Below are 22,790 nucleotides of genomic sequence, written 5' to 3' on the forward strand. Positions count from 1 at the left end.
CGGTGGGGACCAGATCCCGTGGATTTTGGATGGGGGATCCGCTTGGTTGGGAAAGGGGCAGGGTCTGGGCAGGCTGCGCTTCCCTAGGGCACCTGCTCCGGGCCCCTCGGGTGCTGGGTTGGCACCAGGGGTCCCGGAGGGCGGCCGTGGCCCCTGCCCTCCCCGTGCCCCGTGGTGCTGGGCTGGGGGCCGTGCCCTGAGCAACGGGGGGATCTAAAATATTGGGGTGCGACCGAGCAGAGTTGGGGGCTGCAGCCGGGCGTCGGATTTGCCATTTTTTTTGTTGGAAAAGCGCAGCGGGGCAGTGGGGGCGCCTGGCCCTTTAAGAGCGGCCCCCCCCATACCCGCACCCCCTCGCCTGCGCTCCCGCGCCCGCCCGAGAGGGGGCGCTAACGCGGCCGGTCCTCCGCCGGCCCGGCATGCACCGCGCCGCCCCCCCCACCCCCGCCCCCCCGCCATTGTGCCTGGGAGCGCGGCGCGCGCGCGGTGCCGCGTGACGCCCGGGGAGCGCGTGTGGGCGCGAGGCGGCGGGCCTGGGCCATAGACGCGGGCCGGAAGGAGAGGCGAGGGGGTGGCTAGAGCGTCGCCTCAGCCAGCCAGCCGCCGCGGGCGAGTCGGAGTCCGCCAGGCAGCCGCGCCGCGCCCGCTGCCCGGACAAAGCCGCCGCCGCCGCCCGCCGCCCCGCCCCGCCCCGCCCCGCCAGCAGCCCCGCCGCGGAGCCATGTCGGCCAGCAGCCTCCTGGAGCAGGTAGGAGAGCCACCGCCACCGCCCGGCCTTCCCCCAGGCGGCGCCGGGCCTGGCCCGCTAGGCGAGGCCGCGGCTCGGGGCCTAGCGGCGGGGTGCGCGGGCCGGGCCGGGGCGGGCGGGGGCCGCGGCCTTCCCCCCCCCCCCCCCCCGCCGCCTCCTCCGCCACCTCAGGGCCGCGCCTCCATTGTGCTGCGGCGCGGCCGGGCCGGGCCTCGCCTCGCCGGGCTCCCCGCCCGCGCCGGGGCCGCTTCGCCCCCCTGACTCACCGCTCTCTCCCTCTCTCTTTCCATGCCGCGCCGCCGCGCCAGAGACCCAAGGGCCAAGGCAACAAAGGTGAGAGAGCCCGGGGAGGGCCGGGGAGCGGGGGATCCCGCCGGAAAGTTGCGCCTTTGGGGAGCGTGGCCGCGGGGGAGGGACGGGGAGGATCCCCTGCGAGATTTGCTGGGCGCATCCTCGGGTGCGTGTGCCTGCGCCCGGCGGAGCGGCTGGGAGGAAAACAAACGGCGAGCTGTGAAGCCCATCGTCGCTCCTGGGGAAAGTTTGCAGTTAAAGGGGGCTTGTGCGGTGGCGGAGTGTCTTTCTGCTCTGGCCTGGGCTACGCGCGGTATATTCTAAACTGGTGAGCGGTAGTTATAAGGTCTGTCTTTAAACACTTCAAGCTGGTAAATGGTGGAGTTTATCGGCAGAGTTCTTTCTAACGCTCTAAATCTTTTCCTCAGTGCAAAACGGATCTGTGCATCAGAAGGATGGGTTAAATGATGATGACTTTGAACCCTACCTGAGTCCCCAGGCCCGGCCGGTGAGTAAGAGTACCTGCTAACGGGCAGGAAGCGCCCAGAGCCCGGGGGCTTCCTCCTCCTCTCTAGCGAAGGCGAATTTGGCATCTTTGAAAATTCTCCACTTGTTCCCTGTCCCCGCTGATTGCATTTTAATGTTTGCTCACTTTCTTATCATAATATGCTTTTTTTATACATGCCTTTCTCCAGGCAGAAAATACTAAAATCCATTAGGTTGTGGTGGGAGAGGTATAAAGGTTTTAGCAACTTTTTGGGGGTGTAAGGACTTCCTACAGTTGGTCCTCAGCTCATTTTTTTTCAACACAGCTGCCTTGAAGTTACTGTTGCTGCTCTTCCAGTTTTACTGTTATGACCTTGTTTCCTTGCTGGTTTCTGGTTCTTGACACCGTACGAGGAGGTGCGCTGTGTTGCGTTGTGAAATTGCTTCACGCGATGCAGTTACGCTCTGAGGGCTTCTGGAGGATACTATCAACGTTCTTATCTCTCTGCCAAGGAAGCTGAAAATGCGTGTCATGGGGTTTTCTCTATTTTTCACCAAAAAGCCACACAGACCACACGTGATAAAGGCTGTTAAGACTTTGTGAGAACTTTTAGGTAGAAGTCAAGCTGGAGAGCTTGTGATCAGCTCCTGAAAGTCAGACTTCCAGATACTTTTCCTCTTAACTTTCTATTTAGGATTAGCTCTGCTGTTAACTGGGTTTTGTTTGTTTTTCTTAATGAGTGGTAGGAGAGTGACATATAACAGACGGAGTTCAGCTGATTAGATGGTACAAGTTAGTGTTATAGATAAACATCTGTAGTAGCACTGGAGTAGTTAGGTCATTCTCTTGGCTTCTCTTTCCTCTCCACTTGTGATTAGTAAAAATAAGCTGTACTGGTTTTCCCTTTCTGTATTTTTTCGATCATTTCTACTAGTCAGTGTATTTTTTTCAGATAAGTGATGTGTGTTTTCTTGGAACACAAGAACAGGTTTCTGTCTCAGTTAAATTTTCAACAAGTATTTTCCTAGTTTGTGCTAAAGACATGAGGCTAAATAGTCTTTAAGGTCCTGTCAGCTGTTCATAATCTTCAGAATTCAGCCTGTCCATTAAGATAACTTACTGCATTCAGCTCCCTGAAAAGTTACAAGCATAAATTCGACCTCCATAGGGCGAGAGAGTGTGATTACTTAAGTCTTGAATAAAACTAGCTACTTTCCTAGGAGCTCTCATTTAATGGTGTGTTTTTTCTATCCCAGAAATTAACATCACCAATTTCCAGCTTCCTTTTGAATGTGGGAGTATTTCCTGCAAAGTGTAGTTTTATTTAAATCTCCTGAAGAGACTAGAGGTTACTATAAAATGCTAGAAGCAACATGGTATCTTACCCTATTTTGCAAAGAAGAACAACTTCTGAATATTTAGTTTCCTCTTGCATGTGTCACACTGGTAAAAATACTTTTTAAAATCAAGGCAGTGATTGGAGTGTGCCGCAGGAGGTGGAGCAGAGCGGTTGCTCTAGAAATTCTGCAGGAGTGAGGTAAACTGTGCCGTGTTAACTTTGAAGGAAACTTTAGGGGAGTTTATTTCAGTTTCTCTCCATGCTGTGTTGCTCGTCAGCTCTTGTCCGTGTTTTGACACTCGATATAGTAGAAAACAAAACCCTTGGGTTCAGTCTGGAAGGGACCATGGTTCTGCTGAGCCGACCAGCCAGGTTCAAAAATAGAAAGGTATCAAAGTGCGCACCTCTTTTCTAAAGGTGGGAAAGGGAGTTACGGATAAGGCTCTGGAAAATGAATTAAATGGAGCCCACTGCTGCAGGGTAACGCGAGTGCTTTCTGAAATTGCTTTCCGAGTTCTCCACGCAAGCGCTGCCTAACAAGTCCTAAAGTTTCATGGCGCTTCACTCAGGAGCTGCCGTTCAGGTGCGACTGTTACTAGCTTGTCAGCCTAGTACATTAGGTTACTGTGTATTTTAAAGCTCAGATACACAGTAAGTGATTCTTCAACAGTTTAAAAAAACAAAATAAAAGCTCAACAACAACAATAAGTAAGCTTAAACCCTGGTTCTAGTCTTGAGGTGAAGAGGAATTGTGAATTTGAGGAAATAACTGTACAAAATGCCTTAGTCATTGGAGAGAATTAAAAGCCGTTGAAGTTTTATTTGCATACTAATCAGTAACTGTGTCAGTTGTGCGAGTGCAGGGTAGCAGAGCGAGGTGGCGTGTTTGATAGCGAAGCGTAGTTCTAGACATTCAGGTAGTGAACAGCGGCAGGCCTGCCTTAAATCTGCTTTGAGCTGGCAGTGCTCAGCTGTTTAACTCCTGCGCTCCCTCCTTACTCCGTCAGTATAGCTGGTGAATACTCTACAGGTAGTAGCTTAATACGGGCTATGTGAAAATATCTCATGAAGTTAAACAGGTAACGGCATGTAAGAAAATATTTTGAAGTGACAAGGGGACAGGTTTTCATCTGACAGCGATGTGCTTCATGTGCTTTGAGGGAGAAGCCTGTGGAGAGGAAAGTGCTGCTCCGCCTGCTGGGCTCAGGTTTTAGGTATGGGCCAGCATGTTTATGTTCCGTTAAAGCTAATTTCCAGGAGAGTATATTGTTACTCTTATAATTGAGGGGATTGTCTTTTGAAGAGACTTTGCTGGTTCAAAATAATAATTTTTTTAAGTTCCTTCATTTGCCTTACAAATTAGTCAGCGTCAGTATTCGTGCGTTTGGACAGGTTGAGCCCTAAAGATCGTTCATTCGCTTGGGTTTAGCAGGACCAAGTTCCTCAATTAGTAAAACTGTACCCTGGGTAAGAGTTGGTTTTGTTATTAATGTGCTTTTGGGACCCCTTCTTGGGAAAACGGAAAGGCTGGAGAGAGTGTCTCTGAGTTTTCATGCATTCACACCATGAAATACCACAGAAAGCTTTTTAGTGTTTTATACAACAAAGCAAACCTTGTCTCTGAACGCATTATGTTAAATAATTCCTGTTCATTTTTATGAAGTTGGGGCTGGGTGAGCCCCAAATCTGTTGCTTTCCTTTAACTCAGTGGAAGGTGGAGAGGCAAACCAGCTGTTTCTGAAGGGTGCCAGAGCCATCTTGAGAGCCTCCATAGATTTCAGTATGGCATGAAGTCCCTTGGGAGCTGCACTTGGCACATGGAAACGTGATTCAACGAAAAAATGGAGTAGAGCCTGCTGCAAGCCAAGCTTTTAAATGGGAACTGAACCTGACTTTCATCTCATCTGCATTGGGTTGGCATGTAAGCGGCTGTACAGCACAAGGCTGTCTGCACACAGGTTCAAATTACAGGATGATAATGTCCATTAGCGTGGCGTTAACCGCTCCCCGGAGGGGGCATTGGTTTGAATGCAAAATGACAGATGTTTTTCATGTAAGCAAATCTTGGTGATGTCTGAGAGTTTTCCTTAATTGTAAAATTAGGCATTTGTTTTTGTAACCTAAAGGCTACTTGGATGTTAAAAGGGAGACCAAGGCATGGGGCAGCTTTTTTTCCTCTCTGAATTTGAAGCCTGTTTTCTTGTGCTGCTGCTGTCACCGTGCTATAAGAGGCTCCTGTTGAAACCCTATTGATTACTCCCCATTTTCAGGTGTTTTTTTAGTGTATGCCCGCAGCACTGGAGCAGTTTGTGTTTTGAGGATGAGGCTTTAAATCCATGTTTGTTTGCAAGTTCTTGGGATATTTTAAGCTCTGAAACTTTAAATTGTAGGGATAAAGCTGTTTTCATGGGTAATAAGTTTAAGGGAGGGACCAAGGAAGGCAATTAGGGACATTCATGATTTTGGCAGTGTGCTTCCACTGGACCTTTTTCCTCCATAGTCCACTTCTCTCTGAGTCCTTCCCACCCCCACCAGCAAAATTAAGGTGGATACGTACGTTACCCAGGCAAGAAAAGCCCTCTTTGGTAGTAGCTACAAAAAGTAGAAGATAATATTTGGATGCTAGGTAAGATACTGGTTTTATAGCCTGAGCAGGAGCTCTGGGGCAGTCTGGTGTCCAGTCCCACATCATGCATCAGGAACGCAATGCGCTCCCGTCTAAGCATGGGAAGCTTGCTAAGCCTTTGTGTTTAATCTTTCTGGCAATGAAACCGTTTTCAGAACACTTCTAACAAAGGAGGTGTTTCAAGGCCGGGCCTGTTTATCTGCCCAGCCCTAAGGTAGGGAGAGGTGGGGCATAGGAAGTCTAAGATGGCTTTTATTCCTGGTCCCTTGAAATTTGCTCAACTCATTCTAACTATTCAGTGCTTATTTTTTGTTTTTTTCAGAATAATGCATACACTGCAATGTCCGATTCCTACTTACCAAACTACTACAGTCCCTCCATTGGATTCTCCTACTCCTTAGGCGAAGCTGCCTGGTCTACGGGGGGTGACCCACCCATGCCCTACCTAACCTCTTACGGACAGCTGAGCAACGGGGAGCCTCACTTTCTCCCAGACGCGATGTTCGGGCAGCCAGGGGCCCTTGGCAGCACTCCATTTCTTGGGCAGCACGGCTTTAACTTCTTTCCAAGTGGGATTGACTTTTCGGCTTGGGGGAATAACAGTTCTCAGGGACAATCCACTCAAAGCTCTGGCTATAGTAGCAATTACGCCTATGCCCCTAGCTCGCTGGGTGGAGCGATGATTGACGGGCAATCTGCCTTTGCTAACGAGACTCTGAACAAGGCTCCTGGCATGAACACCATCGACCAAGGGATGGCAGCTCTGAAGCTGGGCAGCACAGATGTTGCAAGCAGCGTCCCGAAAGTCGTTGGTTCAGCTGTCGGTAGCGGATCCATTACCAGTAATATCGTGGCATCTAACAGTTTGCCTCCAGCTACTATCGCTCCTCCAAAGCCGACCTCCTGGGCTGACATCGCTAGCAAACCGGCTAAGCAGCAGCCCAAGCTGAAGACCAAGAATGGCATTGCAGGGTCAAGTCTTCCACCGCCTCCGATAAAACATAACATGGATATTGGAACTTGGGATAACAAAGGGCCAGTGGCAAAAGCCCCCTCGCAGGCTTTAGTTCAGAATATTGGTCAGCAGCCAGCCCAGGTGTCCCCCCAGCCCGTGGGTCAGCAGATCAATAACAGCCCACCGGTGGCACAGGCTTCAAGCGGGCAGCAGCCCCAGCCGCTGCCCCCACCACCGCCGCCGCAGCCGGCCCAGCTGCCTGTGCCGCAGCAGGCGGCTCAGCCCACCCGCTGGGTTGCCCCTCGTAATCGCGGCAGCGGGTTCGGTCAAAACGGAGTGGACGGTAACGGAGTGGGACAGTCTCAGGCCAGTTCTGGTTCTGCTCCTTCGGAGCCGCACCCGGTCTTGGAGAAGTTGAGATCCGTCAACAACTACAACCCCAAGGATTTTGACTGGAACCCAAAACACGGCCGGGTTTTCATCATTAAGAGTTACTCTGAGGACGATATCCACCGTTCCATTAAATATAACATCTGGTGCAGTACAGAGCACGGCAACAAGAGACTGGATGCTGCCTATCGCTCCATGAACGGGAAGGGCCCCGTTTACTTACTGTTCAGTGTCAACGGTAGCGGTCACTTCTGCGGAGTAGCAGAAATGAAATCTGCTGTGGACTATAACACGTGTGCGGGTGTGTGGTCCCAGGACAAGTGGAAGGGACGTTTTGATGTCAGGTGGATTTTTGTGAAGGACGTTCCCAACAGCCAGCTGCGGCACATCCGCCTAGAGAACAACGAGAATAAACCAGTGACCAACTCCAGGGACACTCAGGAGGTGCCTCTGGAAAAGGCTAAGCAGGTGTTGAAAATCATTGCCACCTACAAGCACACCACCTCCATCTTTGATGACTTCTCACACTATGAGAAACGCCAAGAGGAGGAGGAAAATGTTAAAAAGGTAACATGTTTGTCTGTCTCGGCGAAGTCCTGTGGGGCAGGAGAAGGAGGAGGGCTGCCTTGCGCCGGACTAAATCCGGGGCCCGAAGGCATGGGCTTGTGAGCAAGCTTGGTGGGCATCAGTCTGCCTTTTGGCTAGCTGCATGCTCGCACGTGGAACCCGCCACCCAAAGGGCAGACGCTGTTTGGGGTGGAAATGGGTGCCAGCACTCTGGCAGAGCGGTGTGAGGAGGCTTGCCCAGGCCCTGCCTGCAATCCGCTGCCCTTCGGTTGCTCTAAATCTCAGCCTTCCCTGAGTACCGTATTCTAAACAAAATTTATTTCCGTGCTATTGTCAGCTCCTGGATCGGAACAGTATAAAGTAGGAGGTCAGTGGGGGGTTTGGGGAGTTGTTAGAAAACAGAGCTGGGTCTTTGAATGGCCGCCTAATCCACCCCCTACCCAAAGTGGGGTCAGCGTGACAGATGTTTCCCACCACTTGTAAAACCTTCAGGAATGGCAGTTCCTGTCCCTCCCCAGGCAATCTATTCCTATGCTTAATTATCCTTCCTGTTAGAAGGCTTTGTCTAACGCCCAACCTAAATCTCCCTTGCTGCAATTTAAGTCCGTGACTACTTGTCCTCTCTCCGGTGGACGCGGTGCGGGTCATTCTGTTCCTCTTGGCAGCGAGCTCTGCTGTGTTTGAAGCCGGTGGGCTGTTGCCTGTGTGGGCGCTGCCCAGCAGCGTGGCACGTGAGCCGCACTCGCCGCCTGCCTGCAGCTGTGCCGGCTTGCTGCTTGGGTCCATTGGCTCGAAGCCTGCTGTCATCATTGATTCCTTAAGGAGAGGATTGCTAATTGAAAATTCTGCCCAAAATTTGGTGACCAGTGGGCCTTGAATCTTACTTGGGTGCAGCTGTGTTAGTCACCTGTGGCTGACCTTCCCCATAATAGGGGTCTTGCTTGTATTTGATCAAAACAGTGATTACAAATTAGCATTAGCACAACTTTCTGGTAGTTTGCCAAGTTTTCTGATGATCTCTTTAGTTTCAGCAATGGGGAATTTTCCACCCAATGGTTGAAGAACTGAATCAGGAGCTGCAACTGCTCACCGTGGCAGTGAATGCAGTTGTTAATTTTTTTTAATATATTTTCCGTGCATCATTGGCTGTATAAATAGCATCACCCATACACAAAGGTGGTCACGTCTTGCAACTGATACCTTAGCACTTACTGTGCTTGAAGAAAATCTGTAAGGGAGGAATACGTGGCAAGGTGTGGAGGTGTAAACTTCATTTTTGTGAGAACCTGAATATTTTGTGTGACTTCACATCCTAAAATTGTTCTGCTTGGTATCCAGCCTGTACTGAAGTGGTGATTTCTCTTCTACTACCTGAGGTTTTGAATGCCATCAGAAATCTAGTCTGTGTGGGACATCCTAGGAAGTGGGACTTCTCATATGCTCCAGATCTGACTTTAGGGAGCAACAGTTTGCAGTGGGAGAGGGGCAGACCCTGGCACAGTGGGAGAATGCCAGAGAGGGGAGAAATGTTGCCAGAGGGCAGGTGGGGGGTGGACGGATGAGAAGAGTTAATACTGGGTAAATGTGAGCAGGTAGCAAGCAGAAGGAACAGCAACGGAGTGGGGAAGGCTGGGGGAAAGGCGGACAGACTGGTGGTCTCTTCTGCTGGAAGGCTGCTGTGTTTGCAAGCTGTTTGTAATGTCTGAAAATCAGTAAGGTATTAAAAATGTGGCTTAGCAATTTTCTTAAAACTGTAAACTGTCTTTACTCATCTTTTCACTTGCATTTTGAGGTCTCCTCCCCTGCTTTCTTCAGTTTCTTTGAGGCGTGCTAGCGTAGGAGGGTCAGAAGCAGAACGGTAGCTGAGCGACGTTCAGTGCGCCAGCGCCTCCTTTCTAACTGATGTTTGAGCTGATTCAGTGTGGCACTCCAGTGCAGAAGCAGTTGATTAGGAAAACGTTTATTCTTTGAAAGGGAACTTAGTCATATGTCTCTGGAATTCATAGGCAAGGAGGGAGCCTTGTAGATACACAGTTGGTGTTTGCTTTTTACCATTGACTCACTCCGTTGCATGCTCAGGGCCCTTGCCCTGTAACATCTGGCACGGAGGAAGTGACTTGGTCTTTCTTTCAGCAACAGTTTGACCTCCTCGATCGCTCGCTGACGCAGCCTTGGAGATGGTTGAGGTTTCTGTAACTGCTTTTTCATGGTTTCATTGAGAAGCAGTCATTTTTGCTCAAGGAGGTGTTTTTATTTTCCCGGAGTGAATGCTGGTGGTTACCCTGGGACTGCGGGTGGCAAAAATCCCAAGCCATGCTATGTCTGCCTTGAAGCATCTCAGGTAATCACCTGAAAAAAAAATAAATCAGAAACCAGAGTTGAGGCATTGGAAAGTTAAAACGCTGCTCTGGCAGCAGCCGTGGCGCAGCTCCCTGTCTGCGGTCTGTCAAGCTGCTTTTGTGTCAGGGAAATCCCATTGCTACCAGCTCTTTGTCTCTGCCACCAGTCTTTGGATGGCGGTGATATGTTAATGTTCTGCATTGCTGTTCCTTGAAGCTTAAATGTCTCAAGGTTTGGCTTGTTTTGAGCTTCTGGCAAGCTGCAGTTGTTTCATTCGGCTTCGATTTGCCTGAACCTTTGTCTGATTTACAGTTTGATTCCTGCTTGCTACCCGAGCAGATGGATGAGCTCTTGTGAAAGTCTGAGAACTCTTGAATATTCTTTTATACTTCTCACTTTAGAGTCACTTCTTCAGAATTCCCTAAAATAGTTCCCGGAAATCGTATGAAAAATGCTTTGCTTAGCGTTCGTGCTGTTCCCTTTGGCTGGTGAAGGAGGGTAAACGGTTTGGCGTTAAAAGCACTGAAATCATGCTCTTGCTTGTCCTTTTCTGTCGCTCTGCCCACCTCCTCCTCAGAGACTAATCTCCGTTTCTTTCGAGTGTCTTGCTTCGCTCTACTAATGCAGTTTTTAAAAAGGTTTGGATGTTCTCCTGACCCAAAATGATGAAGCTGACTGCCAGTGCGATCCTACCTGAAGCAGTTTAGGACTTCTTGAAACCCTAACAGCTGCTTTTGTGGTAGAGCGTGTCACCAACTTCTGCCCTATAAGGACTGTTTTATCTTTGTTTTTAAAAAACAAAACAAAACAAAAAAACCAACAGAGCAACAAGAAAAATCCCTAGCCCACAGTAATACACTTGTATTTCCAGGAATGTTGCGGTGACCTCAATGTAAAGATCTTAGCTAGTGATCCGCTTGCATATGAAAGGTTAACAGCTTGTGTTTTCTGGAAAAGCAATGAATGTCAGCTCTAAGGGAAGTTTATTTTGGTTCTTTTTCCCATTGCCTTGTCCAGGGTACTTGGCTACTTGCAGGTTCCAGGGATTTTAGGAAGGCTATCCCATGAAAACCAGTCCTGTCCTGTCCCTTCCAGGGCCAGAGTGCTCAGTTGTCAGGTTTGCAGTTGGTAAGAGACACTTTGCGTTGGGACTTTGGGTGTTGAGTCAGGATGAGCTGTGCAGGATGGGGTGGGGTTTTGTGGTTTTTTCATGCTGAGGTACACCAGCCTCAAAACAGAAAGGTGTGATTTGCCAGATTGGAGCTATTATTTCTGGAAATGTGCTGCTTTGTGTCTCGGCTGACACCATCTGCTGGTTAAAGGAGCATTAATAGTGGTAAGTGTCACTGCCCCCTTAGAAGATATGATTTAAGGGAAAACTAAGTGGGGTTATATGAGTCTGTTTGAGACTAGTGGAATATTTCACAGTCGCTGTAAAAAAGAAATGCTTTCTGATGTATTTTGCAAAACTCTTTTTTTTCTTCCTAATTTGTAATCTTGGTGGGGAGGAGAGAGCATATCTCTTGTAGGGTGGGCTAGCGCTTCTCTCCCGCTGTTACAGTCGTCCTGGCTAGTGCTGCATTTGCTTTGGTTTTACCCTATCCAACAGGACAGTGTTTCTGACTATGAGATTCGGTTCCTGGATACTGCATATCCAGGCAAAGCCAACTGTGTCCTATGACAGCAAGGGAACACAGCTTGCACTCGCACAGTTCCTTTCATCCCGTGATCCCAAGGCTATTTGCTCTTTCTGCTCCAAATCCTGGCCGTAGTGAAGTTAATTGATTGTCCTGGCCGTAGTGAAGTTAATTGATTGATGCACCAGAACAGAATTTCCTTGCTGCGAATACCCTCCGCTCTTCCGCAACGCACATGGTTTCTCTCAGTTTATTTCCAGGCCTTTTAAATCCTGTTTGTGAGTGTCCGTGCTCGTATATTTGCCCAGTAATAGAGGAAACAGGAACCGTGCTGCTTATTCTGGTAGTTTGGTACTGTCTGTTTGACATAAGGAGTGCCTTGTTCTTATGATATCTTTAAGCCAGCACTGCAAAGGGCATTCTCGCATATTTTTGGTTGTGTTCTAGCTTTCTTCAAAGGCAGGAGAAAATTGATGGGGAAGGCTTAGATCTAGCTGGTGCTCTAATCCTTGTTTTCTGCTGTAAGACTTTATTTCTCCATCTGTAAAACAGTTGCAGTGAAATGGCTCCGAGCTGCACCCAAAGTGGAAGTTGTGTGGTGGAAGAGCAAGCCGGTTGCACTGGCCTCATAGCCCTGCCTCTTGCTGTTAATATCTTGTTAGCAGTCTTTAAAATAATATTTTAATATAACATTTTGTTACTATTATAAAATAATAAAATAGGTTATAAAATATAATGTTTAAAGTTGACTTGTCGAAGCTGGTTTAAGGAGCTGTCGAGATGTGCTGCTTAAGATTTTTTTTTTCGAGGACTGGTAATGGGATTCAGAGCTGTTCTTCTCAAGTCGCAGGGCCCGACACAGTGCAGGCTGTATGCGATGAGGAGGTTATACTCTTACAGGTATGGCCTTGAGCAGGGGAGTTTGTTTCGCGTCCTGCTCTTGTGAGCTTGTTCCCAACTCATTTGGGGCCTCGTGCCCCCTCCCACCCAGGTTACCTTCACCTCGGCTGGGTGATTTCAGCTCCCAGTAGCAGAATAACCTGAACTGATGGTTCTTATAAATATGTTAATTGCATTCATTATGAACATACTAATGACTTCAAATGAATGTCTTAAATTAAAAATAAGACTTTGTTCTTCCTTCAGCAGTTGAGTTGAAATTGCATGTGTGGGGCTGGCAAATTCCCTAGAAACAACGTGGAGGGCTTGGTATGCAAGAAGGCAGTGTGTAAGATGTCAGCAGCGGTGGCTTTTTTTTTTTTTCCCCCTCTCCAAGTGTTCTGGGTAACTTGCTGACACTGAGGTAAATAGCTACTGACACAGTTGTTGTGTTTCGGGTGATTTTATTAACAGTTACTTCCCCAGAAAAAGTAGTTTTCCTTAGAAGATAAGTGTTTGCCGGCTATTTTGTTCAGTGAAAGCACCAGGGCATGGTCCTGTTCAGTTCCCTGGAACTTCTGTCTGGTGTGGAAGTGCAGTGAGTCACAAGACGTTGCTGAAAGCTGATTAGGATCCCAAGAAAACTCTTGAAGAGGTGAGCCTTGTATATATGCAACGCATCAAGAATAGCTTCATGTACAATGTTCCTCGCTTGTTCTTAACGAAAATGTAATTCCGTAACAGTTTGCTGTCTGAAAAGTCGCTTCCTTCTTTTCTGTCTCCTGTAAAGTGTTACGTGACCTTTTATTCATTTCGGAAGCTTCTTGTTCTGTACTGTGCGATCGTTTTTGCTGCAATTATTAGAGCCATCTTGTTTTCCTGGATGTTCTTGTTTGTCCCTGGTACTGTCTTATGGCTTTGTGAGTTAATAAACCAATTCTTTAGTGGTGCAAAACACTGGATGCTTGCCAGCGAGAACAGTGCCACCCTGCTTTTACTGTAGCAAAGTTACCCAGGGAGGTCTCCGTTAACAAGGATTGTCATTATCCGAGCTGGTGACTGGGATAGAGAGTTGATTGTAGCTCCTTCCAGTGCCTAGCTGCCCAGTGTGAGGCTTTTTAATTGTGTATAAGTCATGTAATAGTGCATTTGAGCAGTTAATAATGAAGCATTTGGATTTTGTAAGCTGTTCTGCAGCAAGAACTTGGAAATTAAGACTGCATTTGTGGTTCCATATCGTTAGAACTTTTTTGTTGTTGTTAAAAGGACAATGCTGAGCTTTTTTTTTTTTGTGGTTTACTGCAGAGCTATTTCTTGTAATGTAATACCAGTTTAGAAGACTTAGATAAAATCTACCTAAAACTGTCTTTTGTTTCTAATCTTGGGGAGAAAAGAAACCATGCTATTTTAGTTTCCTTCCCTATGTGTATCTGTACACACGCGGAAGTTATTTTAATTTGATGCCATCTCCTGTAAAACTACTTCAGAGAATTTCCCATCATCATCTGCAAGTCTTTAAGAAATCATGAAGTCCTGATCATCAACCTTTTGGCTGTTGCAAGCCAGCCTGATTTGGGGTTCAGCTGATTTGAGTGCTGTGTTCTTGATATATTTAAAGGAGGAAAAAAAACCTTGAAATATAAAACCGTGTTCCAGTGAATACTGCTATGCGTTGCCTTTCGAGTGGCAATAAAATGAGGGTACACACAAAGGGCTGTAGGGAGTATTGGCTCTTTTACTTAAGCTTGTGAATTCAGCTCTTCATGGTTGACAGAAATAGGCAAATAGATCTCCTCTTGTCCTTTCATAATACAGAATATTGTGTGGTTTTTCTTGTAGCATGAAGTATTTCTTCTGCCTTATTCAGGATGGAGGCAGTATTTTAGCCTCAAACACAAGAACAACTGCAGCGGGTCTGACCGTACGTCTGTGTAGTCTCTTGTTGCATCCCTTGTGGCTGTGAGATCTACAGATCCGATGGACACGTAGAGAGACATTGCTCGAGCATCCTTGCTCTCTTTTTCCAAGTAAAAAGCTCCGTGTGCAGCTAACGATAACATGGTCAGGAGCAGATGTCCGCAAGGACAGCGCAAGCACGCATTTATCCATCTCTGAAGGTTTTCCTTGCCTTTAACAATTTGTAGCTTGGGAATTTCTTTGACCCAGAGGATGTATCTTTGTCTTTAACGGCTCATGATTTCTCTTCTTGTCCAAGATGTTGATGCATTCCTTGAGCATCTTCACGATCCTGTGGCAGCAAGTTCTTCAACTTAATTATGTGTTGTGTAAAGAAACACATCCCTTTGGTTTGCTTTGAGTCTGCCTCGTGATACTCCCTAGTTCTTGCGTTGGAAGAGGTGGCGAGCAGTTGATTTCAATGTACTCTTTGTGCCTGCTCTGCTTTCACAGTCGTGTCTCTTCCAGGCTCAAGAGCTAGAGCACAGTGGCTCTGCAGATGAAACCCTTCTGTCCTTTGCTCGTCCCTGTTGCTCTTCTCTGACCCTTTTCCAGTTCTTCTGCGTGCCCGTAGAGATGGAGAGGAGCAGAGCGACGCAGTGCTCAGGACAGAGGTGCAGCTTGCGTTTGTCTAAAGGCATAACGATCTCTTCTGAATGTTGTTTACTTTTCTTGATGGTAGGCATTTTCCTAGAGTTACAAATCGTAACCCTGAGATCGTGTTTCCGATTGTTAATGGTCAGTTTGGAGCCTGTCATCTTAGAGTTTTTTTCCTACGTGTCATTTGATTTACCTAAACCAGGCAGACCAGATTCACTGTAATGTTCAGCTGCTTTTTCTCACAAAGTCCTCTGTTTCTTCACAGTCGGCTGCTATTTTTATTACCCTGAATAGCTTAGTATCATCAGTAAACTTTGTCACTTTATTATTCACTTTCTCTAGATCTTTTATGAATATATGGAACCGCAAATTCCAGTGAAGCTCCACAGGTTTTCTCCACGGAAGATCACTCAGTCCTTGGCTTTATGCTTGCATGGTAGAGCACAGCACAAAGACATTATTAACTCTACAGCAGTGAAGATTTTGAAACTTTAAAGTGGGGGTCCTTCCTTTTCTAAAGACTCACGTGGCACTTGTTTTCAGGTGCTAATACTTACTGCGTGAGCTATGATTTAAGGTAACCGAAGTCATGAAATGCATTTCATGTAAACCCAAATGAGAAGGAGCACTCGCCTGTTATCTGGTGTAGATCAAAACTCTGGTGCGATGCTCAGTGAGCCTCTGGTAAATGCAGTTCAACGCTATTTGCTTAAACTTTCACATTGACTATTCCCATTACTTTTGTCCATGCTATTAAGTTACTTAAGTTCCCTGCTTTGTGAGGATTTAAGTGTGGATGGATAGGTCAAAGCCAAGTGCCCTGCTCCGTAGCGGGGAGGTTGAGTTGCCCAAATAGGAAGTGTTGGCGTGCTTAAAGCAGCAAACTGCAAAAAGAAACGTGGCAAACTTCTCGTCCCTTGTAGCAACAGGGAAGAATAAAGACTCCCTGCGGTAAGACAAGAAGGATTTTATTTTCCATCCTAATGACTTGAAAGGACTTCTGCCTTTGTTGTTTTGTGTGTTGCTCCAAAGGCAGCAAGTCCAGTTCCAGTCCCTAGTGGGAGTCCAATCGTTCTAGCATGGAGTGCCACTGGGAGTCCTCCCAGGCTGCTCTGCCTTGCTCTTTGCTCGAAATATTCATATATGTTCTTCATTTTTTCATCATTCTGTTTCCTGCACGAGTTTTGCGCTGTGGGACAAGGCGCTCTATGGGAGGGTAATTATAAATGGTTTGGGATTTGGGCTGCTTTATTCATGCAATCAAATGTGATGTTTAAGCAAGAAGAGGTTCATTCTTTGCAATCGGTTGCATCAGTTTTAAAGGTGCCTTGGAAGATGTTAGGGAACAGCAGCCTGCCTGCTGGTGTCTGACAGCTGGGACCACCTTGCTGGTATAAAACCCGCTGCAGGGGGAAAGTCGTGGCACTCTTCGTGTCCTCCTAGCCCCAAGCTAGTTACTCTGACAGGGAAATTCAATGTCTGATGTAAAGTGCATGGCCACTGTGCTGTTCGTGTTCCCTGACGTGAAGGCATGTTTTGGCTTACAGCTGTACCTGAAGAATTACATCTTGCTGTTCTGTATTTATTCTCCATGACTTAATATCCTTCTGACTAAATGGCGAGGTGACTGGCGTGTAGCAACGCCGCAGTGTGCTCGGGTTTCGAGAGGAAACCAGAACTTCCTAACTGCCCGGCTGTGCCTGCTCAGTGTGGCGCAGGGGACACTGGTGCTTCCCGCTGCTTTCTGCATTTTTGGGGGCAAAGTCTGAATTGCAGGGGCTGACCAGGCGCGGTTGCACCCCTGCTTGCTTTCCAGTGATGCGAGTTTGCCCCTTTTAGGGTTGTGTGTGGATATTTGGATTTGCTCCATTAGATTTTGATCTGTAAAACAAAAGGTCTTTCCTGCTCTGACAGTCACTTTTATTTGCATATCTCCTGTCTTCGTTCTTGGTGGTGAGCTCCGTTACGTGAACGAGAGATAGGATGAAGACGTCTGACTACAACCAGATCCCTGTACCTGATTTTTATCCCCTCTCCTAGGGGAGGCAGACTAGGATGTAGCTTTCCTCTGCAACTCTGATGGCTTTCTAATGCTGACAACAGGAAAACCTCATGTTTGGTTTGTAAATCAGTTAGGACTCGAGGCTGTTTGTGGAGCAGATGAGCATAATAAAAAAGTGATGTGTCGTCCATCATTTGTGCTGACTGTGACCATGCCTTGAGCTGATCCTGCTGGGAAGGCTGTGCTGGGCACGTCTGAGGCAACGGGCTGCTGTGACTGCTGATTTGTGAGGCGAGTCAGACATTTACCTCGGAGACACAGGCACATGGAAATCCCACTCCGTTGTTTGCCAGGATTGCATCCAGTGCGCCATAGGCTGCAGCGTTGGGAGGAGAATTCAAACAGCAAAACGCCGTGGCGTTGCAGCGGGCGTTGCGGGCTGAGTCGGGCTGTTGAGCAAAGTGTCTGTGAGCGAGAGTTGGGTGTGTGTGTCTTAAGGCTGGTATTGGATTGCTGGGTGTCTCAGCCCCTTGGGCAATGATACTGGGATAGCATCGACCATACCCTCATGAAGTGATCTCTTGTTCTTCCTTTGTGGGCAGTTACTGGGCGAGTGATGCCTTTTGCTTGTAGTTTGAAACTGAGACTGCTTCCTGGCCTGCCTGATGTCTTCAGGCTGCTACGCTGTGCTCCGGGTCAGACAGGTCCAAATAAACCGTGGTTTGTATGCTGCACAGCTGGGAGCCATGCTCTTGCTTCTCCAGGCCCTCCCTTTGATTATAGTCTTCTATTTCCCCATCTGTAGTGTGGCAATAGTATCCATACCTTTGCCCAAGGAGTATCGAGGTTGAACCTTGGTTGTTAATCAAGGTAAGAGCCCCTGAACAAATATGCAGCGTTATCGGCTATTGTCATCATTTCTTGGTGCAAACTCTTGAGCCTTTTGTTGTTGTTGGCTCCCCACAGTGTGACTAGATAACATAATCTCCCATCAGCCTTCTCCACCAGCTCATTCAGTTGCTATTATCAGGACCTGGCTTGTGATACTGCTGCAGCCCCCCGGGGACACGGTGACATGACTGAAGTGGCTTAAGCGGGATGATTACAGAGGGCTCCTACTTACACATGCTTGCCTTGTCTAAACACCGCCAGCCCAGGAGCACGCTGGCCATGGTGTGTGGGTGTCAGCACTTGATGTGAGTGACAGCATGCGTCTTTCTAGTAATCGGCGTATCGCTTTGCACTTCAGCCATTTTGGTGCTGCTGTGCTCCTGCCCCTCTGCTTGCTGAGGGATTTGATAGATGGAGGCAAGAGTCTGAGCTGGTGTCTTTTTTTTCTTGGTCTTCCCACATGGATCAAGAAGACATGGCCCAGGTCTAATGAAAGTGCAGCTGAAGAGAATAAAACGCTTTCTGATGGAATCTCTTTGCCCTCCAGGGACTATATGCCAGAGCAAAGCCCAGCGTGTGCGTGCAGATGCTGCTCTGCCTTCTCCTGGGCTGTCCCGTAGCTGGACGGGCTGTGGGTTACACCATCCCACAGCCTGTGATTTCGGAGGAAGATGAGCCAGGAAGGATGAACGTTTGCAACACTGCTGACCTTTGCTATGTGTTCTGGTAGATCTCTTTGCTACTTTGCTATGATTTGGGTGCTCACTTGTAACTCCACAACAGCCCCAGGACCAAGATGTGTTCATGGGATGTGCTGCAGCTGGGCTGGCAGATTAGATGATGTAAAAATCCTTCAGGCCCTGGCTACCTGCCTTTCCCAGGAGGAGATGCAAGAGAGCGGCTGTGAATCTCCCAGAGAAGAGCAAGAAAAGCAATACTGAAATTAGTGGCGAGTAGAGAGCTGTTCCTTCCCTGCCATCGAACCCTGGCAGGAGTGCCCTCGGCAGGGCCTGCTCGGCTGGGCAGAGCTCTTGGCTGGCTGCCTCCGCATCTCCTGGGGCGGAGGCTTCGCTGTGCCTAAAGCCCTGCTCTTCATGGAGCGCAGGGCAGGACAGGTCGAGGTAGGTGTTGAAGTCAGCCCCTCGTGAGCCCACAGCAGGTCTGGTTAGATGTCCTGCTGCTTTTTTCTGTTACAGACTCCTTAGGGTACTGTTTGCAGCACTGATGGAGGGGAGCGGGTAGTTCTGCGCCGGTATTTTGAGGTTGAATGGCAGGAGGTTTTAAACAGAAGACTGGGTTGAGAAAAAATTGGGTTATAATCCACCCTGAAATTAAGATGCTCACTTCAGGCATTTGTTTCTACCTTGGGGACATGGGGACGTTCACTCCAGCCTCTCTTTTGAAGGTGATACCTTCTGTTCTGGCACACTGGGATTTTGAGGGGGGGGTCACTTTTGCACCGAGGCTGGATCCTGTTTCCTTCTCACTGTGTTAACCATACAGTGGCCTCGGGAGCCGCTTCACCTCCACAGCAGGGAGGAGAAGTGACTAATGGGGGTACGTCTGGTCACCTAACAGGGCGACGCGCTCAGCAGGACCTTTGGCCACTGTCTGCAGCCGGCCCGGGACACTGGCCCTGGCTGCCAAAGAAGAGGGGGCGATTGAACCTGGCAGCCGGCTTATCCCGTGTCTGCATTCGGGAAGACGGAGGCATTAGCTCAGGCAGTTGCAGTTTCTTCCCGAAAGAATGCGTCACGTTGCCATCTGTCCTTGTTTAATGTAACGTGCTGGCTGCCGAGCCAGGCAGCAGAGGAGGAACAAGGCTTGGCACCTTCCTTCTGATTTGTGGCTTTCCCTGCAGCGCTTGTTTTACTTCATGTTCAAGACTGGCTTTGCTTCTCACTGTGGTAGGTATTTTTTTGCTGTTGTGCAATGGTTTTTTAGCAACAGATAGCACCTACAACAGATTTGGGCAGACTTACTGGAGAAGAGGAGAATTAAGTCAACTTATGTGGGGCAAATATTCTTGAAGAGAATGTGTGCCTTCATCTGATCCCTCTCCCCAGAAGGCAATCTGTGCACGGTATCACATAGGGCTTGCTTTGCCATCCAGCTTGTGCAGAGGAGCTGGAGCTGAAGCCTTCTTGGGTCACCGTGTGTGTGTGGCTGAGGGGCTGCCAAAGCCTGGGGTATTGTTTCGAGCTGGATGCAAGGCCTCCCTTTTTGGGAAGGTTTTTAAGAATAGATGGTTATACACGCTGTTAGCCCGGGATCGAAGCTTCTCAGACGAGCTCTCCCCGGATTTAGCAGTGGTGGCAGAGGACGTTGTTTCTTTGAGCAACCCGCATGTTTCTGGCAGAGGTTGCATGCTCCCCCTGCCAGCGAGCTGCCGAGGTGGAAGGGAGGGTGCCTCTGATCACCAGGTTAGCGTGGGGCAGGGGGCAACAGGCAGGCAGCTCTGCTGCTGCCCTGACGTCAGGGGACACAGCCCCGGGCAGAGCAGCAGACTCGCAGGGAAGCATCCTGAGCTGAAACAGCCAGATTTCAGTTTGTCAGAGCCCTAACAGTGTCCCTTCTCTCTAAGTGACGTAAGTTAACACCAGGGAGAACCCACATTGTCTTGCTCTGCCAGCGGGCACCTGCTGCAGGTGTTGCTGTGCTGTGGAGGTGGGATGGACTTGGCATCTCTCGAGACTGGCTTAGGTGGTGAGTAACTCGCCCCACCACTGAGTGGGGGGGCTAGAGCCAAAACGCCGTAGTGCCCTTCACACAAGAGACTGCAGGGACTTGCCTGTGCTCGAAGGAGATGCGGTTAAGAGGCAGGGAGGAGCATCAGCCAAGAGCCCTTTAGCTGTTGACAGGTTTTATTTTTGAGATGGTGTCATACCATCTGGAAATGGCGCTTTGAACATGGGCTGGGCAGCATCTCTTAACCCTTTGGGATAGTCTAGACCCACTTCTGTGCAAAGCTGCTGGGTTTGGGTTTAACAGAGAAGAGACTGTGGCACGTGGTGCTCGGCACAGGAGAGGATATCATAGCCCTTGATGCCTGGGTGTGTTTGGTGCTGTGCTGCCTGTTCAGCTCGGTGCAAAGGTTTGTCTGGACAGTGTGTTCCTTCAGTGCTGGAGGAGAGATGTGGATGAACACCGAGGGGGCGGTAGCATTCGGTGAAAAACCCTTGTGAACCTGTTGGTTTTCAAGTGAGATGCCATCAGTAGGTTTCAGAGTTATCAGTGAGGTGTTCTGCTGGTAGCTGTGGGCTATTTCAGCCCCTGCAGCCCGAGGCAGATGTGAGGACTGAGGTTTGAACTGCTCGGATGCTCACACGTGAGCTTAGGTCTAGCCGCAGGTCTGTGCAACACCCGGGGAGCCGGGCTGCCCTGCTCCGGCAGAGCTGTGCCGCAGGCCCCGGCGCTTGTTCCTCGCTTCCTCTTCCTTCTCCCCGATGCAGGGGCTCTGCCTGATCCCCGCAGCATTCCCGAGTCCTGCTCCCAAAGCCGCCCAACCCTTCTCCCGCCCAGAGCTCTGCTGTGCCGGTTCCCAGCCTGGCAATGGCTGAGATCTTGTGGGTGCTGCGGCTCCGTGCCCAGGGTGGGGAGCTCTGTCACCCTGCTGCCAGCCCGCACTGACTGCAGCTGCAAACTTCAGCACTGACCTAGACTCACTTTTTTTCACCAGTTCTTCCTCCGTTTGTCCTTCTTGGTTGGTTTTTCCCCCTACTCTGTTCCTCTTTATGCTGTTAAACCTCTAGCTCGGAGCAGCCTGGGGATATCTGTCCTGGGGAGAGCCCGTGGCTCTGCTGAAGGACGTGAGCAAGGAGAGAGGAAGGGGAGCGGAGCTGTGGTATCAACAGCCCTCATCAAGGGGAAACGTGATGAGCTGGTAGACCCAAGCAGCGTAACGCATCGTCACGTTAGCCGTCCGCGGTCACAGTACCTCCTTTGCCCACAGAAATACTCTTGTTCAGGCTTCGCTCACATGGGACAGGCCTCCGTTGTAGATCCACGCGTTGAAATGCTGATGTGTGAAAGCGGTGAATAAAACTGCTCTCGGCTAACGTGTTCTTCTTTTTTTCTTTTGCAGGAACGCCAAGGCCGTGTCAAGTAAAAGGCCATTCCTCCCACAGAGACTGCAGCAGAGATTGCATCCCAGCTGTCTTTCAGAGAGAGAAAGAAAGAGCAAAAATATCCCAGAAAGAATTAGGACTTTTTTTTTCTTAATTTCATTGACTTCAAAAAGACTCTTACAAACTTGCGGTTTAAAAAAGGAAAAAAAAAAAGTATTGGAATTTCACAAGACATAGGACTTAAAAAAAACAAAAACAACAAAAAAAATCCCTTCTAGGTAGAGTATAGGTAAAACCTGTCCCCTTTCTTTTGGCTTTGGTTGTGATTTCAGAGCATACGCTTTGTTTTTTGTCTTTTTACTATGTTTTTTCGGATTTTAAAGTCCATAAGTGGCATATGCCTTTTTTTTCTCTAATTTTTAAACCCCGCCGCTTCCCTTCCTTCCACCCCCTTGCGCCTCCTTCCCCTGGTTTTGACATTTGCACTTGGAACACCGAGTTGTAACATCCACCACGGAAAGTGGAGTAACTTCTTTTTTTTTTCTCCCCCCCACCCCAGCCTGGAAGAGGAGGAATTCTATGAGGAAGTTGGGGTTTTGGCCTAAGAAGAATTGAACAGAAATTGTCCATGAGGTTGTGTCTTAAAGGTGGTTCATTTTTCTCTGACCCTTTGTTACTCAAAGTCAAGTACTAGGAGTCCTAAGAAATGTTCTGTTCTTGTGCATTATACGGATTTACAGATTAAGCCTGGATTAATTTGATTTTGAAAGCTGAGAACAGTGGTAAAAACTTGTTTTGTTTACAGGAAAATGAATTTTGGACAAAAAAAAAAAAAAGAAATATTGTAAAATGTGTAGTGAATATGTTTCTTCAGTTTCTTGTTAAGCCAATGAGGAATGGGCGTTGCCTTTCTTTTCACCATTAATCACTTCTCAATAATAAACGTGAGATCCTGTTGAGCATCACTGTTGTCTGCCGCTCCCTTTTCAGCGCTGCCCGCTCCGTGGCGGAGCGA

General features: G+C 48.6%; 1 protein-coding gene across 4 annotated transcripts; it reads left to right on the forward strand.

Moving 5' to 3' along the window:
- Nucleotides 1–420: 420 nt before the first annotated feature.
- YTHDF2 (YTH N6-methyladenosine RNA binding protein F2) lies at nucleotides 421–22,740 on the forward strand. 4 transcript variants are annotated; one of them, XM_087760526.1, is made up of 5 exons: nucleotides 421–748; nucleotides 1,057–1,081; nucleotides 1,468–1,547; nucleotides 5,814–7,403; nucleotides 21,793–22,740. In XM_087760526.1, the coding sequence occupies exons 1-5, from the start codon at nucleotides 722–724 to the stop codon at nucleotides 21,814–21,816; spliced, it is 1,746 nt and encodes a 581-aa protein (XP_087616652.1). In that variant the 5' UTR covers nucleotides 421–721; the 3' UTR covers nucleotides 21,817–22,740. The 4 variants fall into 4 exon arrangements, with proteins under 4 accessions (XP_087616652.1, XP_087616656.1, XP_087616655.1 ...); XM_087760530.1 differs by lacking the exons at nucleotides 421–748; nucleotides 1,057–1,081 and adding exons at nucleotides 1,191–1,367; nucleotides 4,574–4,786; XM_087760529.1 differs by lacking the exons at nucleotides 421–748; nucleotides 1,057–1,081 and adding an exon at nucleotides 1,192–1,367.
- Nucleotides 22,741–22,790: the final 50 nt, after the last annotated feature.

Source organism: Nipponia nippon, unplaced genomic scaffold (assembly GCF_047370975.1).
Source record: "Nipponia nippon isolate SJK-2023a ecotype South Korea unplaced genomic scaffold, ASM4737097v1 scaffold_23, whole genome shotgun sequence".
Classification (NCBI taxonomy): Eukaryota; Metazoa; Chordata; class Aves; order Pelecaniformes; family Threskiornithidae; genus Nipponia; species Nipponia nippon.

What these genes read in the sequence shown, in the direction of transcription:
- YTHDF2 (XM_087760526.1), top strand. Translation starts at nt 722, where the DNA reads ATGTCGGCCAGCAGCCTCCTGGAGCAG. An exon ending in CCAGCAGCCTCCTGGAGCAG is followed by an intron (nt 749 to 1,056) that starts GTAGGAGAGCCA and finishes CCGCCGCGCCAG; the next exon opens with AGACCCAAGGGCCAAGGCAA. An exon ending in CAAGGGCCAAGGCAACAAAG is followed by an intron (nt 1,082 to 1,467) that starts GTGAGAGAGCCC and finishes TCTTTTCCTCAG; the next exon opens with TGCAAAACGGATCTGTGCAT.